The sequence below is a fragment of the Arachis ipaensis genome, chromosome B07, assembly GCF_000816755.2.
Source record: "Arachis ipaensis cultivar K30076 chromosome B07, Araip1.1, whole genome shotgun sequence".
Classification (NCBI taxonomy): Eukaryota; Viridiplantae; Streptophyta; class Magnoliopsida; order Fabales; family Fabaceae; genus Arachis; species Arachis ipaensis.
In genome coordinates this window covers 12,147,069-12,165,457 of record NC_029791.2, presented here as the reverse complement: position 1 = coordinate 12,165,457, position 18,389 = coordinate 12,147,069, and the positions used below count along the sequence as shown (strand labels likewise).

The following is an 18,389-nucleotide window of genomic DNA, read 5'->3' as shown; positions in this document are numbered from 1 at the left end:
AAGATTGATTTGACCAAATTTTGAAAATGTTACCGTCTTAAATATATTTTCAAATTATCATAACTTAAATGTTCACGAATCAAAAGGTCAATGACTTATTTATCTTTTTCTTATTTAAATTTTCAATGCATTTATTTTGTAGTTATTAAATAAAAATATTTAAAATTTTTTACTAATGATAAATTTATCATGTGGACACATATTAGCTATATCCTTAAAGAAAAAAAATAGTGTAAAACTTTTAGAATGTGTTTACGAAAATTCCCGCATGAGAATTAAATGAAAAAAAAATAATTGAAAATCAAAAGATGGTGTCGGAGAAAGGAGAAAGAACGAAATAGCGAGTGAGATTGAGATTGAGGGAGGTGAGTGGGGACATTCTAATTCTGGGCGAGAATTTCAATTTGAAGATTAAAGAAATAAACCATGATTTTCAATGTAATGTAGATGTAAACTCGGATCTGTGCCTAAACCTCACCCCACCCTTCTCTCTGTAAGCTTCTCTTCTTCTTCACTGGTTCCCATTTAAATCTCCATCTGCTTCCATTTTTTGTTTTCTACTCTCTCATTTTTTTAATGCGGATATTCTTTTTCTCTGTCATTGTCGGAATAAGGGCTTAACATTCTGTTGGCTGCCCCTTTCTATTGAATTCTAAGTTCAATTGTGTTAGAATCTTATATCATATTGTTAATGTGCAAGGAAAATGGGTCCATTTCATTAGTGTTAGATTTGATTGCAAATTTTAGCCTTTTCTTTTTAAATAGGAATTTTGAGATTCTATCTGAGATTTAGTTTTTGGCGGAAGAATTAGTGAGTGATAGTTGCTGGTGATTGGGAGAGAGTAGCTTGCTCAAATATGAGTTAGATTTTTGGAAGGTGGAATCATACTTCAGCAACTGAGGAAGATGTTGCAATGTGATTTTGTTGGTAGTTATATGTCTTTAAATTATTTATATGCATTTTTAACTCTGAGGGAATTGGAATAACTGCGTTACTTGTGCTTCATTGTAATAGCATTTGGATACTCATGATCACTTTGTGTTGATTGAGTCTTTCGCTGTTGCTTTTCTCAGGGGTTATTTTGGCTCAGCATTCTGTTGGTAGATGTTAAGCAGATCTACTTGTTAAAATGGGGCATGTAAAGTTGCTATCTCAAACCGGTATTAATTCTATAGAAGAGGAAAAGGGGCATTGCAATGATGGATATCCTAACAAAACTACTGTGGCATGCATGATCAATGCAGAAATTGGTGCTGTTTTGGCAGTGATGCGAAGAAATGTTAGATGGGGAGTTCATTATATGTCAGATGAAGATCAAGTTGAGCACTCTCTTGTTCAATCTTTGAAGATATTAAGGAGAACAATTTTCTACTGGAAGGATCCATGGCATGCTATCAACCCTGTCCGCTATCTCCAACCATTTTTAGATGTGATTCAATCAGATGAAACTGGTGCACCAATCACTGGTGTTGCTCTGTCGTCAGTTTACAAGATCTTGACTCTGGATGTAATTGATCAAAACACTACCAATGTTGGGGATGCCATGCACTTGGTGGTTGATGCTGTCACAAGCTGCAGATTTGAGGTGACTGATCCTGGATCAGAAGAAGTTGTATTAATGAAGATACTACAAGTTCTTCTAGCGTGTGTGAAAAGTAGAGCATCTGTAATGCTGAGTAACCAACATATTTGCATTATAGTGAACACTTGTTTCCGTATAGTTCACCAAGCAGGAACCAAAGGTGAGTTGTTGCAGCGGATAGCACGTTACACGATGCACGAACTTGTTCGGTGCATTTTTTCTCATCTTAAAGATATTGACAACGTAGAGCATTCATTAGTAAATGGAAGCAATGGTTTGAATCAAGAGGTATAAATTGTGTTAACTTTGTCCTTTTGGTTGCAATATTCATTTTCTTTTATCGTGTGATTTTTTTTTTTAAGTTAGTAGAAAGTAAAAAGGGGGACCTTGGGGCATTGATACAGAACATTGCAACCACAGAAAAAGGGTAGAACATAGAAGAATAAAATTACCATATGTTGTGTACTCATTGTTACCAGCTAAGGGTACAGAGTTTGTGTTCATTGATTATTTAAAATACTAGTATTTCTATGGTAAAAACTGCACATTTTCAAATGGAGTCTTTCCGTTATACTCTGAAATTAATGATAAATTTGGTGGTTAAATAAAATTGAGTATCAGGACATGCATATACTTGTACTTGTAATCACTCATATATATACACTTTTTGGGCAGACTGGTGGGCAAAATAATGAACATAATTCTACAAACAGACAATTGGAAAATGGGAGCTTGAATTCTGCAAGTAATAGGCAATCCTACTCAACAGGCATTGCTTCCAGTACTGAGAGCGTTTTGACAGTAGGTGTAGTGGATGACATAACAGCCATTGACAGCAGTGGCAAGGAGGTCGACCTAGATGAACTGGACCTCATGAAGGAACCTTATGGGATTCCATGCATGGTGGAAGTGTTTCACTTCTTATGTTCTTTGTTGAATGTTGTTGAGCATGTGGGAACAAGTACAAGATTAAATACAATAGCATTTGATGAAGATGTGCCTCTTTTTGCCTTAACTTTGATTAATTCAGCTGTAGAGTTGGGAGGGTCTTCTTTTCACCGGCATCCTAGACTGTTGAGCTTAATTCAAGATGAACTGTTTCACAATCTAATGGAGGCCGGTTTGTCAATGAGCCCCCTTGTAGTTTCAATGGTGTGTAGCATTGTTCTAAATTTGTATCACCATCTTCGTACAGAAATCAAGTTACAACTAGAAGCTTTCATTTCATGCGTAATTTTGAGGCTTGCACAAAGCAAATATGGAGCATCATATCAGCAACAGGAAGTTGCTATGGAGGCCCTTGTTGACTTTTGCAGGCAAAAAACATTCATGATGGAAATGTATGCTAACCTTGACTGTGACATAACTTGCAGTAATGTCTTTGAAGACATTGCTAACTTGTTGTCCAAAAGTGCATTTCCTGTTAACAGTCCATTATCTTCTTTGAATATTCTTGCTTTGGATGGTCTTATTGCTCTTATGCAAGGAATGGCTGAAAGGATAGGCAATGAATCTTTGAGTTCAGAACATCCTCATGTGAATCTTGAACAATATAGTTCTTTCTGGCAGGAGAAGTGTGAAAATTTCAGCGATCCGAATAATTGGGTTCCTTTTGTTTGCCGGAGAAAGTACTTCAAGAAAATATTGATGATTGGAGCAGATCACTTTAATCGTGATGTTAAGAAAGGTCTTGAGTTTCTCCAAGGAACACATCTTTTACCCGACCAACCCCATGCCCAAAGTGTTGCCTACTTTCTTAGATTCACAACTGGGTTGGATAAGAATCTCATTGGTGATTTTCTAGGGAACCATGATGAATTCTGTGTTCAGGTCCTTCAGGAATTCGCAAGAACATTTGATTTCAAAGACACAACATTAGACACAGCACTGCGTCTATTTTTGGAGACTTTCAGACTGCCTGGAGAATCACAGAAGATACAGAGGGTGCTTGAAGCTTTCTCTGAGAGATATTATGAACAGTCACCACAGATCCTAGCTAATAAGGATGCTGCTCTCTTGTTATCATACTCAATTATAATGCTTAATACAGATCATCACAATGTACAAGTGAAAAAGAAGATGACAGAAGAGGATTTTATCCGAAATAATAGGCGAATAAATGGTGGAAATGATTTGCCTCGAGGATTCCTTTCAGAAATTTACCATTCCATTTGTAGGAATGAGATTCGTACAACTCCTGAGCAAGGTTCTGGATTTCCTGAAATGACTCCAAGTCGGTGGATTTATCTTATACACAAGTCAAGGAAAACTGCTCCATTCATTGTCTCTGATTCCAGAGGATACCTTGATAATGATATGTTTGCTATTCTGTCTGGGCCAACAATCGCAGCCATTTCTGTGGTGTTTGATAATGCTGAAAATGAAGAGGTCTACCAAACATGTATGGATGGATTCTTAGCTGTTGCAAAGATATCGGCTTACTATCATCTTGAGAATGTACTCGATGATTTGGTTGTATCCCTTTGTAGGTTTGTTACTATTTTGGATCCATTATCTGTTGAGGAACCAATCCTTGTCTTTGCATATGACACAAAAGCAAGAATGGCAACTAACACCGTTTTCACTATAGCGAATAAGTACGGTGATTACATTCGCACAGGATGGAGAAATATTCTTGATTGCATCTTAAGATTTCACAAATTAGGCCTTCTTCCTGCTAATATGGCTAATGACGCGACTGAGGAGTCAGAGCATCCTACGGAAACTCTACATGAGAAGCGTAATGCTAAATCTTTATCTTCAAGAAGTCTACGATCTATTAGTACTCCGAAGAGATCCTCAGGCTTGATGAGCAGGTTTAGTCAACTCTTATTGAAGTGTCATATTGACAGCATATTTTCTGAGAGCAAATTTTTGCAAGCTGAATCTCTGTTGCAACTTGCAAGAGCACTCATTACTGCAGGAGGGCGGCTTAAGAAAGGAAATATCACATTTGATGATGAAGATAGTTCAGTTTTCTGTCTGGAATTACTAATAACAATCACTCTGAATAACAGGGATAGGATTGAACTTCTTTGGCATGGTGTTTATGAGCACATATCTAATATTGTTCATTTGACTGTGATGCCTTGTGCACTAGTTGAGAAAGCAGTTTTTGGACTCCTAAAAGTTTGCCATCGCTTACTTCCCTACAAAGAGAACTTCACTGATGAACTTTTAAGGTCCCTGCAACTTGTCCTCAAGCTTGATGCACGCGTTGCTGATGCCTACTATGAGAAGATTACACAGGAAGTAAGTCATCTCGTGAAGGCAAATGCTTCTCATATTAGATCTCAATTAGGATGGCGAACAATTACATCTCTGCTATACATCACTGCCAGACACCTTGAGGCATCTGATGCTGGTTTTGATGCACTGCTGTTCATTATGTCGGATGGAGCGCACTTACTTCCTTCTAATTATGTTCTCTGTATAGATGTTGCAAGACAGTTTGCCGAGTCACGCGTTGGACAGGTAGAGCGGTCAGTTGTGGCACTTGATCTTATGGTAGGATCTGCCAATTGTTTAGAGAAGTGGACTAGTGATGCCAAGAAAGAAATGAAGGAAGAGGATGTGGCAAAGATGTTGCAGGATATTGGGGAGATGTGGTTGAGGCTTGTACAAGAATTAAAGGAAGTGTGTTTAGACCAGAGGGAGGAGGTAAGAAACCATGCATTGTTATCATTGCAGAATTGCTTGACAGGATCTCTTGGGACTCATATCCAACATGATTTGTGGTTACGATGTTTTGATCAAGTGATCTTTGCCGTGCTCGATGAGCTGGTTGAAACTTATCAGACACGCTCCCAAAAGGAGTACCGGAACATGGAAGGATCCCTCATTATTGCCTTGAAGCTCTTGTGTAAAGTTTACCTCCAGTTACTCCCAAGCATATCAGAGTCGACCAAGTTCACCAAATTATGGTTGGGTGTACTGAGTCGATTGGAAGTATACATGACGGTGAGAGTTAGGGGAAGGAGAAGCGAGAAGATTCAAGAACTCGTGCCCGAGCTTCTCAAGAACACTTTACTTGTCATGAAAGCGCACGACATACTAGTGCGCAGCAGTAGTGGGGGTGACAATAGTTTCTCGGAATTGACTTGGAAGCATATAAACAACATTTCTCCTTCATTGCAGTCTGAGGTTTTTCCTGAGCAAGATTCAGAGCAATTGGAGAACAAACAAGCTAAAACAGTTGAAGATTTGGGACCTAATAATGAAAACATTTCTATACCTTCAAATGAAAGAGCAGGCCAAGATGGTGCTGGCATTGGTTAATCACAGGTGCAGCCATGTTGATGAACCTCTTCATTGGTTTATTTTTATTTTTATTTCTTTTGTAGTTTGGTGGTTGCTTGGTTTCTCTCACAAATAGATTCATGCAGTATATGATAGAATTTAGAATCCCATTCAAATTTTCAATAGGACCCTTGACACAGTAAGAATTTTTGTTGAAGATATGTTATAGCTTGAGAAAATGTAGAGTGTTCCCTCTTCAGTATGGTCCCTATTGAGTTCATGCCTGAGCCTGTTAATTGAGATGTATTTGGAAGATAATGTCTTTATAGATTGTATAGAGCTCAAAATTATTAGCTGCGGGATTTTGTTCTTAGAAAGCTGAGGTTTATATTTATTATTGTTATTGTAACAATTCTTGAATGAAGAACAAGTGCAGTAACACTGAAACACAGAATACAGAGAAGAGAGTTTGAGAGGATGGAAAAATGAGTGAATGATTGTATATTGAGCATTATCACTTGATCTATTGATGAGATAGAGTGTACACATATAGAAGCATAACACACTTAACAAACTAACTATAAGACTCAAGAAACAGTTAACTTGTCCTAGAAGTTACTGAAGCTTTAACAGATTTAACAAAATCTGTTATTAACCGTTACAACCCTATCATCTACCGTTGTTAACCGTCTTGCCCCAAACGTGATTCTTCCTATATGAAATATAATCTATGGCCTATGCATATAAAATACAAACTACTAAAAAGATCATGTAAATTACGAGACGGAACGGAATGGGGTGGCTCGGATCAATTTATCATCTTTAACAACTTATGTAATTGACCATCCGTACATAATAAATAATTACGGTCCAAGTAACATTTTATTCTCATCCTATAATTCATTTTAAAGCAATGTCATATCGCATTTAATAAACCAACGTCAAGGGCATGCACAAATCACTCATCTTTTCTTTTTCTAGGTAAAATAAAGTACAAGAAGAATTTAGGTGTGTTTTGTTGCAAGGTATTTTAATATTTTTAATCATTAATTTCAATTATATATATTTTTAGTTAAATGTTTTTTTAATCATGGTTGAATGTTTGATTTTCATTTTAGTCATGGAAACATTTTGATACCAGTTATGAGGTTTTGGGTTCCTTTTCTAGTAGTATTCAAACTACGGTTATTTTTAATTGAGAGTAAGGTTGAGATCGAATTAGAATTGAGTAAGAGATTTATTTATAGGGATAAAGTATATTTTTTGTCTTTAAAATTTGATAAAAGTTTTAAAAATATTCATAAATTTTATTTTATTTTAATTTTGTCTAAAAAAATTTTGATTTGTATCAAATATACCCTGACAGCTAATTTTTCAAAAAAATTAAGGTCAATTCAACAACAATTTCATAAGAACAACCCTCAGCACAAGCAAATCAAGCACAATTTTTATGCATTATTGTTAGATTGGTCTTAAATTTTTTGAAAATTTAACCGTCGATGGTATATTTGATGTAAATCGAAAACTTTTAAGACAAAATTGAAACAAAATAAAATTTATAGATATTTTTAAAATTTTTACCAAACTTTAGGGACAAAAAGTATACTTTACCCTGTTTATAATATTCTTTTAAGGTAAAAAAAAAAAGAATGAAAAGATTATCTTTGCACATGTATAAAACTTTTATCATAAATCAATTGTTATAAATTTGTTAACAGATGGATCAAGCTCAAATTTAACCCAGGACGCCCATTCTTCAATTTGACTGTTGAAATTTTCCAGACGTGGTATGCAATAGAATTTATAGGTCATGCGTCAGCAACAGTTTTATTTTGTCATATTCTTCATCTTTTTTTTATTTTTGTTTGTAAATTTTGATTTTGGATTGATTAGCTTGTGCATGTTTTGTATAATAATTTCTAACAATCTTGTATCCTATTTTGATTATAGTAAAATTATTTCTTTAATATTGTGATTTGTAATTTTTATTTCTCCCATTAAAAGAGTTTTCTATATTAAAAATTTTGGTGTAATATTTTATTTATTTATTTATTTTCTGTTTTTCGTGCCATTTTTTCTATATTGATACGTGTTTATTACTATTATTATTTTTGTGAAGGTTATTATTGCTCCTCTTATTTTTACAAATAAAAAATGGTGTATTTTATTTTTATTCTATCTAATGCATAACAGCCTAAGTGATCAAGGTGTTTGCAAATTAACCAAACAAATAATCCCCATATTAATAAGTAGATTCCGATCGTTATGGACGATATATATTTCGTTTAAAAACACAAATTAACTTATATATGTAGATTTTCAACTATCCTATCTGCTAGTTTTAGTTTTGATTGCTCTAGTCAATGACTCGAACTCGTCTTGTTCATTTTTGTACTATTGTTGTCTTTGCTGTTGGAATAATCTATTTACAACTATAATTTCATTATTTTCTTGGTTAGAAAGAAAAAGTCAAAATAGTGTTCAATTTATGGTTTTAATTTCTTAAACATTATTTAGTATTTAGTTCCTTTTTACTAACAATTATGACTTTTTTTTAGGTAACGTTTAGAAGAGAGATAGAGACTGAAATTGAGAGATAGAGATTAAAATAAGTCTCCATATTGTGTTTGGTATAAAGTGGGAGACAGATACTAAAATAACTAAATAAGAATAAAATTTAATTTAATTTGCACAAAAGATAAAGTTGAAATTAATTAATTAAAATGGGGTATTTTAAGTATAAAATATTATTAAAGTTTCAGTCTCCATCTCAAAATTTTAGTCTCTTATATCCCCATTTTTAAAGGTACTGAAATAGTAAAATTTTAGAAATAGAGACTGAAATTTTTGTACTAATCTTTGGACTAATAAATATGAAGTTAAGTCACAATCTTCCAATTTCTATCACATTACTTCAAAACAAATCCTACCTTAGAATATTCTTCAATTTGTTCTGTTAATAATATCGAGTGTATTATTACTTTAACAAGATAGATAATCAAAATATAAACAAAAGGAAGTGAAATCAAATTTCACTAAAACTTAACTTAAAAAGGAGGTAAATATATTTAACCTAAAACTAAATTCCTTGTTTAAAATTGAGAACTAGATTAAAAAATAAAATGGGCAACACAATAAAGTAGAGTTTATTATTACAAGGTAAATAATAAAACAAAATAAAGATTCAAACAAACATAGCGTACTATACTAAACACGTACTCTACTCTGATTGCTACACTGCCTTTTCCGCTCATAAATAATCTGTGGATAACTTTTCTCATATCAAAAGATCTTTTTTACAGCATAAAAGCCAAAAACCAAAAGTGAATTTTACTAAGAATTTAGTTATTTACAGAATATGCATGCCGTTAAAATTATGTCCGCCTACAAATATGTTCAACTCAATTTTAGATTTATTATTTATTATTTATATCATTGTCATATCATATAATCCAAAGACTTAAATTCAATTTCCATCTAGACAGAAACATTAGCATAAAAATACAAAGGTACCTCCATTGATTTATGTAGCACAAATTATTATCCATATCATTTCTCTTTTGGAAACTTGTACATGGCACTTTCTTGCTTGAATAAAGGATTATTATACTATTAATTAGTGGATCATAATATAATAACTTATTTTTTATATTTATTTAAAATTAAAAATAATAAAAATATTCAAAATTTAAATAAAATATTTAAAAATAAAATAAAATAAAATAATATAAAATTTAAATTTTATTATTTAAAATTTAGTATTTTTATAATTTAAAATTTAATATGGTTGATTAGCCGCCACAGACAATAGACAAATTGAAAACAACAGTAGATGGTGGTTAGTAATAATGATGGTATAGTAATGAGTAATGACTACCGGTGGTGAATGAATTATAGTATTATAGGAGTAAATAAAAGAAGTAAAAAAATAATGAAAAAGTAATTTTAAAAGGAAAAAAATTATTTATCAATTGTCAGACGAAATTGACTTTTTTTTTGGTTAGCTATTTAGTGAGCTTGATTAAACTACCAAGTTCTTGTATTGTGGGGCTCGGAGTCCAACTGATTTAGTAAGATAAATTCAAGAAAATTGTTCTTAATAGAGATCCTTGTTTGCAACGAACCAAACGTGAAAAAACTGACAAGAGCTTATTGCCAATTTAAAATTTAAAGGTGTCTTGATTGAAAAAGCAATTACCAAGAATTATTAATTAAGAATTTTATATTATTTCTTAACAAACATGTTAAGAACTCACGTTCGAACACATACAACAAAAAACTTATTTTAGTTTCGATTGTATGTTTTGATTCATAATGTGGTTTTAAATTCAACAAATTAAAAATAATCGTCGCTAATAGAAAAAAATATTTTTAGTGATCATTTATTTTGTTTTTAACGACAATAAAAATAGTTATTAATATATTTATTGGCAATTAAATATTAGTTGTCTTATATTTTATTGTTAAAAGATTTTATCAATAATTAATTTTTTTAATAATCGCAAAAAATATATAATTTCTGTTATGATATATATTAATAACAAATATATAATTGTTAAAAAACATAAGTTAAATAAGATATTTAGTGATTATTATGTTATTGTCATTAAAAATTTGTTATTAAAAATTATTTTTTACAAAAATACTATTCATACACTAAAATCAGCCACCAATGAATTTGTGTATAAATATATATGTGGTTTAATTTATTTTTAATGTGTATTTATATTTCAACATGTATTTTATACTGATAGCTGACTTTAATAACTGATTATAATATACACGTAGCATAGTCATTTTTGTTATAGTATCAGTAAAATATAGAAAAACAAACATCAATCTTATAATACACATACATCTTTAGAAATTCAAAAATATTATTCGTATATTAAAATCAACCACTAAAATCAGTCACCGATGTATTTGTATATAAATATATATAGTTTGATTTATTTTCAATGTGTATTTATATTTCAATATATATTTTACACTGATAACTAACTTTGGTGGCTAATCTATTACTTGTATAATGATTGTGGCTCCTGAAGCCACGCGTCATTCTCTCAATTAACCAGAATAAAAAATCCCTCCTATTATCTATCTATCTATCTTTCACTCCAATCCCTCTCTCCCTTTTGAAACTCTAAATCCCCCCTTCTGCTTCGTTCTCTCCTCCATAGCCACAAACTCATTTTGGTCCATATAATCGCTGTCCATCGACGCTCTCTTTACGGCTCTCCCTGGTTCTCAAAACCTCATTTCAGTAAGCCATATATCTCCATCTGGAACGCCATCTCTTAAACACCATTTTCGTCAACCCCCATCTGGAAACCCTAACTCACCGAGCTGGGCGAAATCTTCGTCTCAGATCACAATCACGGCGATGGTGCTGTTAGTTTCAGCTGGTGAAATGCCGGCGATGCTGAGCGACTAAGATATCTGTTGCGTGGTTGATGCGCTCTCGAACGTCAACAGCCTTGGTGATACATGTTGGGTCGAGATCTCAACCAACGCTCCCCCGTGAAGGTATTATCTCAATTTATTTCTTTGTCTGGGACTGGGTCTTTAATCTCTTTGATTTAGGATTTTCTGTCTGTTTTCGTTGTCTTTGATTTGAGGTTTGGTATGTTTTCTGTTTTTGGATGGCTTCAGATGTTCTGGAGGTTTAATTTTAGCAAGATTAAGAAGATTGGTTTCCGTATGTGCTGTCGCGGTAAAAAAAACCTCTGCCTTTATGATCTTTGGAAGAAATCTGACCATTCTAGTAGTTGGTATAGGTGATTTGCGGCGTCGCCTCTGTGCCTTGAATCTTCCCCATTTCGTTGGGTAAGTCACGCTGATTTCGCATTATACCAACAACATCAAGCTGTATCATTTTTGTTCATTACAAAATATAGTCTCCAAATTAATTTTCATGTCTCTTCAAGAAATGGTTTTGGTATTATGTAGGCCGGTAATGATAATAATACAAGACCAACTCTCTATCTTTTTTATCCAAATTGTATATACATTTTTGTTTCACATGAAATGTGGTTGGGGTGTTGATATAATTTGGAAAAAGTTGGAGAAAAGGTAATTGCAGGAAGAAGATAGAAAACATTTGTGCTTTCAGCAAGTGTGGTGATTCGATAGAATCTCAAGAGTGGTTTGGAATTATATATTGGTATTTGTACCTTTTTAAAAGCAAGATATTTTCATTTCAATGTTGATATTTATGGAATTTTAGAAAATAAAAATTTATTGTATTTATATTATCAAAGTGGCAAATTCTTTCCCTTTAGAGTGATGTTACCCTTGGTTTTTACTGTTTCAAGGCTCAAACCAGCTGATTTGGCATATATAGTCTTCAATTTAATAATTTTTTACTTGCAATGAAATTTGTCACGGAAGGAGGAGGAGTGGTAGAAGGAGGGACTACGAAAAAGGCTCATATTCGTTAAATTCATTAAAGAAGATGAAGTTTGTGTTGCTGCTAAAACCTCAGAGGTTATTTTGTCGAAGAAGTATTTTTATTGTGGTGGTGTTGTCTATTCATTGCGTCACCTTTGCTTACTATTTAGCTGCAATTTAATGAAACTTGTTTGCTTTATGATTAGTTTGCAGGAATGGACCTTTGGTTTTGATGGATGGAAGTGGTCGAGGTCTAATGGAGGGCATGCAGGACTAACATCAGCATTGAAGACATAAAAGATTTAAACAAAACAAGGTATACTCAAAACAAAACTACATTTTATTTTTTAAAAAATATTTTTTTCAAAACACCTTCCCTTTTGGGTGTTAATCATAGGCCAAAATGGATTGAGTTGAATTTGTCATTTTTATGTGAATGATATGAACTGAGTTCTACTAATGTTTGGAGCAAAATTTATGTAAAATTGATGATTATGTCCAAGAACTAATAGGATTGCTACCTTTTAAATTACTGATTATGCTATCATAATTTTTTTCTCAACTAATAATTAAAATTAAGAGGTATTTTCTTTTTGCCCCTAAATTTTAAAAAGGGAAAGAAGAAGTATATGATATAGAGGGGGTGAATTTGGGTGGCAAATATAAAGACTGGCAAAATAAATTACATTCTGATTTAGTACATTCTTAGGTCGGTCTGTTGAGATAGTCTTCTTTGATATTTTTTCTTGCACTTTTTGCTTTGCCTCTTTATCTTTGGTGAATTGTTTGAAAGTTTGTATATTTGAATGAGTTATAGGAGAAGCTAATATTTTTATTTCACAACTAGAAAATGGATTAATACAGACAGATTTACAGACAGATTTAGTCTTTATTACAGACGAATTTTTGGTTACCGACAAATTTTGTCCCTCTGTAAAAGTTCCGTCGGAAATTATTTACCGACGGATTTTTTTCATCGAAAAATTACAGACGGATTTTTACCAGTTACCGATGGATTTTCCCTCTGTAAATTCTCCATCCATTTCCCGAAGGCGACGAACTTTTCGACGGATTTTTCGTCTGTAATTACAGACAGATTTTTAGATGGATTTTTTGTCTGTAATTTGAACCTTGGAAAATCATCTCACACTCTGATTACAGACAGAAAATCCGTCTGTAAATCCGTCAGTAAGGTAAAATAGAATTTTTTTAGATTTTTTCATTGCAAAATAAACTTGTTTTCATACAAAATAAATATAAATTTAAAGTACTATAATAAACAAGCAAGTCAATATAATTCAAAACATAAAGAAAATGTATTGATACATCAATTATAATTCTCAATGTATTTTTCAACCATACTAAAACTATCAACCATACTAAAAGCTGTGTTATTCTCCATACTAAAACAGAAATTGGAAAACGCCAAAAATCTCCATATCAGTTTAGACCTCAGTTACAACAATCTCTCAGGTGAAATCTCAGCTTCTCTTGGAAATCTATTGAAATTAGAAGCACTTGATCTTTCCCACAATCAACTCACTAGAGAAGTCCCTCCACGAGTTGGTGACATGAGCAGCTTGGGAGTGCTTGATCTCTCCTACAACCACCTTCAAGAAAAATTGGAGAATTTTAAATGAGTTTAGAAGAGAGACATACTAACTGAAACAGATCCCTGCATCGGGAACAAAAAATAGCATGAACAATAGAGAATTTTAAATGAGTTTATAAATTAAAAGCCATGGTTAATTGGTTTTTCCAGATAAGCTAGGCTTCAATTCAAATGATGATCATATACTAATACCTAGAGCTAGTAAGCTACTAATGTTGTCAAATTGTCTCTGATATTTACGGTGCATGCCGGCCGGACAAGTCGAACTCAGACAAGTGCATTGCTGTTGCCGAAGATTTGCATGGATTGGTACAAGTCTTGAACCAACTCCATAGGCAGTAGGACAAGACCATTGTTCTCCAGCAGCTGACTGGCAGATGCAGGATTCTCTTCAAGAAGTTTTCCCATCATCTCTTCAAGTGGTTCATTCAGCTTCTGCTGGTCAATATAATGCCCATAACCCTGCTAATCAAATAAAACAAGATATTCAGTCCATGAATTTGGCACTCTGGAGGGGCAGATATTTGATATTTCTATGGGGCAGAATTTGGGCTAGCACATGAATTCATAATGATTTTGTGTACATTATTATCTTCTAAGGTTAAGGACAAGACATATACCTCATGGAAAACCAGTGGTATAGCAGTTGATTCAGCTTGTAGTCTACTTCCACTTAGTTCCTGTAAGGAACATATGCTATGTTTTAATTTGCAAGTTGACAAATCAAGTTAAGTCTATATACTTGACCAAACCCACTGTTAGTAAACACTACAAAATGGTCTTTTGCTTTAATTTAATGTTCTCCACTTTGGTCTGATGGTATGGCCCCAATTTATTATTTTTCCTAAATGAAGGATAATTCTTTCAAGGGGAAAGAAATCACTGAACCTCATTTTGTGTTCACATGCAGCCAAACTTCTAGTTTGTTCATTCTGACATCATGTTAATGCATTTGATATGATAGTACAATAATAATTATAAGCAAAACTGTTATATATGTATGAGAATGATTGAGGCTGAGAAAATTAAGACGATCCAGAGTTAATAGGTACCTTTAATTGAAGCTGCAAATATTTAACATGGTCGATAATGTCGTCCAGTATATAAGCTTGACTACCCTACAGATTAAAAATCAATTGTCCATAGAAATGTGATGGCATTAAGTATATATGATCAGCCAAAGTATTGCTCACAGATAAGAATGGTAAGATATTTTTGAAAGACCCGTTTTGTTTTCATGCATGCAAGAATCAAGATGTTATACTTTCCAAGATTATCTATTCAATGTTAGGAGTATTCCATGTTCTTAAAGCAGAACCTACCAATAAAGGATGATAAAATACATACCATGACAATGTTTCTGCAAATACTTGCAACACTTGAAAGAGTTTTTGTTTACATTTTTTAAATTAGTTTAAGGAGTCAAAGGGAACATCACACTGATTAATGTTGCATTGACAACTTACTACAAATTACCTCTGCTTGATTTGGAAGCAAGTCGTGTAGTGCTTTTAGATTATCAGCAATCCATGGAGCTGGTTCATTGTCACATCTAACGAACAAATATCTAGAACCATACTGCCAGATGGAATGGCATCTAAAACACACAGGCACCAAATAAGTAAAAGTGAAACTAATAGGATTTCAAGCAGAGCCAAGATCTAGAACCATACTGCCAGAATGATCTACAAGATCAAATTCTATAGATGCATCATTTGCAGTATTATTATCATCCAACGGCCAGCAAACATCAGGACTCCTCTGAGACTTGAGAAGTCTCATCACAGGGCGATATATCAAGAAAGCAACCTATGTCCAGGAAAACAACAAGCAATAAAAAATAAACAAGTTCAAGCATAACAAATTAATAAATGTTGCAGGTGAAGGGATATAAACAGTTTTTGTGATAAAATCAAGCAGTAGTTATCATGAAATCATGCCCTAAGTTTACAAGACAAAAGTATATAGAATGAGAACACAGACCTCAGGGTCCATGTGGTAAAGGTGGACTAGGTCATTAAGCGATGGAATGAGTGCAGCATAATTTCAATTTTTTAGGAAAGTATGAAAACTTGCAATAAAACAAGCTCAATTCCTTGCTCAACAAATATCATTTGCTCATGAAAACATTCCCCATCTAGTCCCTTTGGAGAATAAGTCAAATACGTCATAATGTTCTACACTACAAGAATCAAGTCGAATCACTACATGTTAAAGAAGAGAGCATATTATAACTCTGAGCAATAAAACTGAAGTGAAGACAGCAACCAATACCTGCTACCATTATGTGGCACCATTGATTTGCCTGCTTGATCATCTCCGGTGCAACCATTTGCAATTGACACTAGACCTGCCACTGATGGTAGTGCCAAACTTCAAAGAGTCACTAGACCTTGAAGATAATGCCACCCATGAAAAGGACAGACCTACCAGGGAGGAGAGACTATTTCTTCCTGATTTGCGTATAGAACAAAGCCCACAATATGCCACAAATTTATTACTTTGACATTTCTAGTAATTAATCGCTAACTAGCATACAAGTCTATAGAAAAAAAAATCAACTGCTCATGGCTAGTCACATTACTTAAAGGAGTTCAAAATGGAAATTAGAATGTATCTACCTGCTCCATTTCGTAAATTAGAATGTTGCCAATCCATTACTGAGTTAATTTTGGCTCGTCTAGACAGCTCAGTTGGATACTTGATGAATCAAAATGGAAGATGTTATAATTTATTAAGTTATTTATTCTAATCTCTGTCACCCTAATCTGTCCTTTCAATGAACATACAGAAATGAGGAAAATGAACCCAAAATCGTGTTTTACTAATGGACAAAGTAATGGTTCAATTCTGAAATCTACAAGTTCCCAAGTAATGAGTACTCTATAAAGATTGGAACAATAGCAGTTCATCAGGTCACAAGAAGCAGATGAGATGGTTCTACTAACAAATAGAGATAGATAGATAGATAAGTACCCATGGAAGTTAGTAGCACAACAAAGAATAAAATCAAATGCAGCAGAAACCCACCATCATTATTGCTGCTTCATTGACAAGGTTTCTTATATCTGCTCCTGAAAATCCAACAGTTCGGAAGACAAGCTGTTGATGTAAGAAATCAATGTATGAGTTTAATGGAAAATAGAGAAGTGAATTTGAATAGATAAGTAATATACCTTTTCAAAATCAACATCCTCTGCAAGTTGCTTTCCAGAACTATGCACACAAAAAATTTGGACTCTTTGCTTGGCATCAGGCAAACCAATGTACAGTCTTTGATCAATTAAGCAATCAAGAACTGTCATTGAGTTGAGGAAGAGAAGAGGCTTCAATTCACAAAAATTCATACCTTAGAATTTAGAAACTCCGTTCTCTGCAACAGCAACAGCTGATTTGCAAACATAAGAGCTCTCCTCGATCATATTCTTTGATTTTCAACTTCAATCAAAACAGGGAAGGGACAGGGTTAGGTTTAGGGATCATGAAATCGAAACAGAATCACAATGGAAGGGTTAGGGCTAGGGATGAGAAGGAGGAGGAGGCCTACCTGAACTAACAGCGACGATAAGAGACAATGACAAACCTCCGACGAGGAGAGAAGAAGCAGCGCGAGAGTGGCGGCGGAGGGAGCTCGTAAGACAAGAGCACGGCCGAGAGAGCTCGTGTGACGACGAAAGGAGCAACCGCATTGAGAGCGGTGGTGGAAGGAGCTCGTGCGTCGCGAGCGGCGGCGGCGGCGACAGTGGAGGAAGTCACATCTTCAATGGAGAAAGAGAAAGCATTGGAGTAATTCAAGGAGAACGGGAAAAAAAGTGAACTGAAGGATTGGGAGTAAAGTGACCCATCTCTTTATTTTAATATTTCCGACGGAAAAGTTTAAATTATAGACAGATTTTTCGTCTGCAATAATTTAATAAAATGCAGCATTTTTTGTTCATTTAATTACAGACAGATTTTTCGTTTGTAATTATTTTCCACGGAAAAAAATTAATTTTTTCGATAGAATTATCGACGGATTCTCTTTTCTGTCTGTAATTTAGGCTAATTCATTTTTTTTGTTTTCTGATAAAAAATCCCTCTGAAATTCCGTCTGTATTTCCGTGGGATAAAATTCGTCTGAAATATCCATCTGTAATAACTAATTTTCTAGTAGTGTTTAATTCTATCATTTGTTTTTAAGAAAAGGGATTTTACTGCTGAGCAATCTACAAGGGTGATTGATGCATACTGTATGCTCAACCAGCCTTTGTCTAGAGTAATTTACATGGTAAGCATAGTCACCTGTGAAGATTCCAAAATTCTTTCATTTTTGTGCATCTATCTGACTTGAGTTATGTGAAATTTAATATGTTTATCTTTATAATTAATTCACTTTATTTAAAGATTTTTTTATCTTAGAAAAAATGTGTGCAGATTTGCAGAAATGTATATGACATAGTTCAAGTGATCAAAGTAGAAAATTCTTTCATATGATTTTTTTTAATGTTTGTTGTTGGCTGCGAATGGTAAGGAGTGACCGATTTAAGATCGGGCAACATTGCAAGAATAATATCTGCATAGAAGGA

General features: G+C 33.5%; 1 protein-coding gene and 1 long non-coding RNA gene across 4 annotated transcripts; one reads left to right on the top strand and one right to left on the bottom strand.

Moving 5' to 3' along the window:
* Window positions 238-6,336, top strand: LOC107609441 (ARF guanine-nucleotide exchange factor GNOM-like). 2 transcript variants are annotated; one of them, XM_016311424.2, is made up of 3 exons: window positions 238-493; window positions 1,075-1,871; window positions 2,259-6,336. In XM_016311424.2, exons 2-3 carry the CDS (start codon window positions 1,131-1,133, stop codon window positions 5,859-5,861), a joined length of 4,344 nt encoding a protein of 1,447 aa, XP_016166910.1. In that variant the 5' UTR covers window positions 238-493; window positions 1,075-1,130; the 3' UTR covers window positions 5,862-6,336. The 2 variants fall into 2 exon arrangements, with proteins under 2 accessions (XP_016166910.1, XP_020962980.1); XM_021107321.1 differs by lacking the exon at window positions 238-493 and adding an exon at window positions 524-928.
* On the bottom strand, window positions 15,486-17,779 carry LOC110264860. 2 transcript variants are annotated; one of them, XR_002351144.1, is made up of 6 exons: window positions 17,372-17,779; window positions 17,001-17,249; window positions 16,446-16,926; window positions 16,099-16,277; window positions 15,808-16,006; window positions 15,487-15,633 (listed from the first exon to the last, which is right to left on the bottom strand). It is a non-coding gene; the product is annotated as an uncharacterized LOC110264860 (long non-coding RNA). The 2 variants fall into 2 exon arrangements; XR_002351143.1 differs by having other exon boundaries at window positions 15,486-15,633; window positions 15,808-16,277.

Excerpts from the sequence above, each read along its gene's own strand:
- LOC107609441 (XM_016311424.2), top strand. The coding sequence starts at position 1,131 with ATGGGGCATGTAAAGTTGCTATCTCAAACCGGTATTAATTCTATAGAA. Across the intron at positions 1,872-2,258 it reads GCAATGGTTTGAATCAAGAG|ACTGGTGGGCAAAATAATGA; the intron begins GTATAAATTGTG and ends CTTTTTGGGCAG.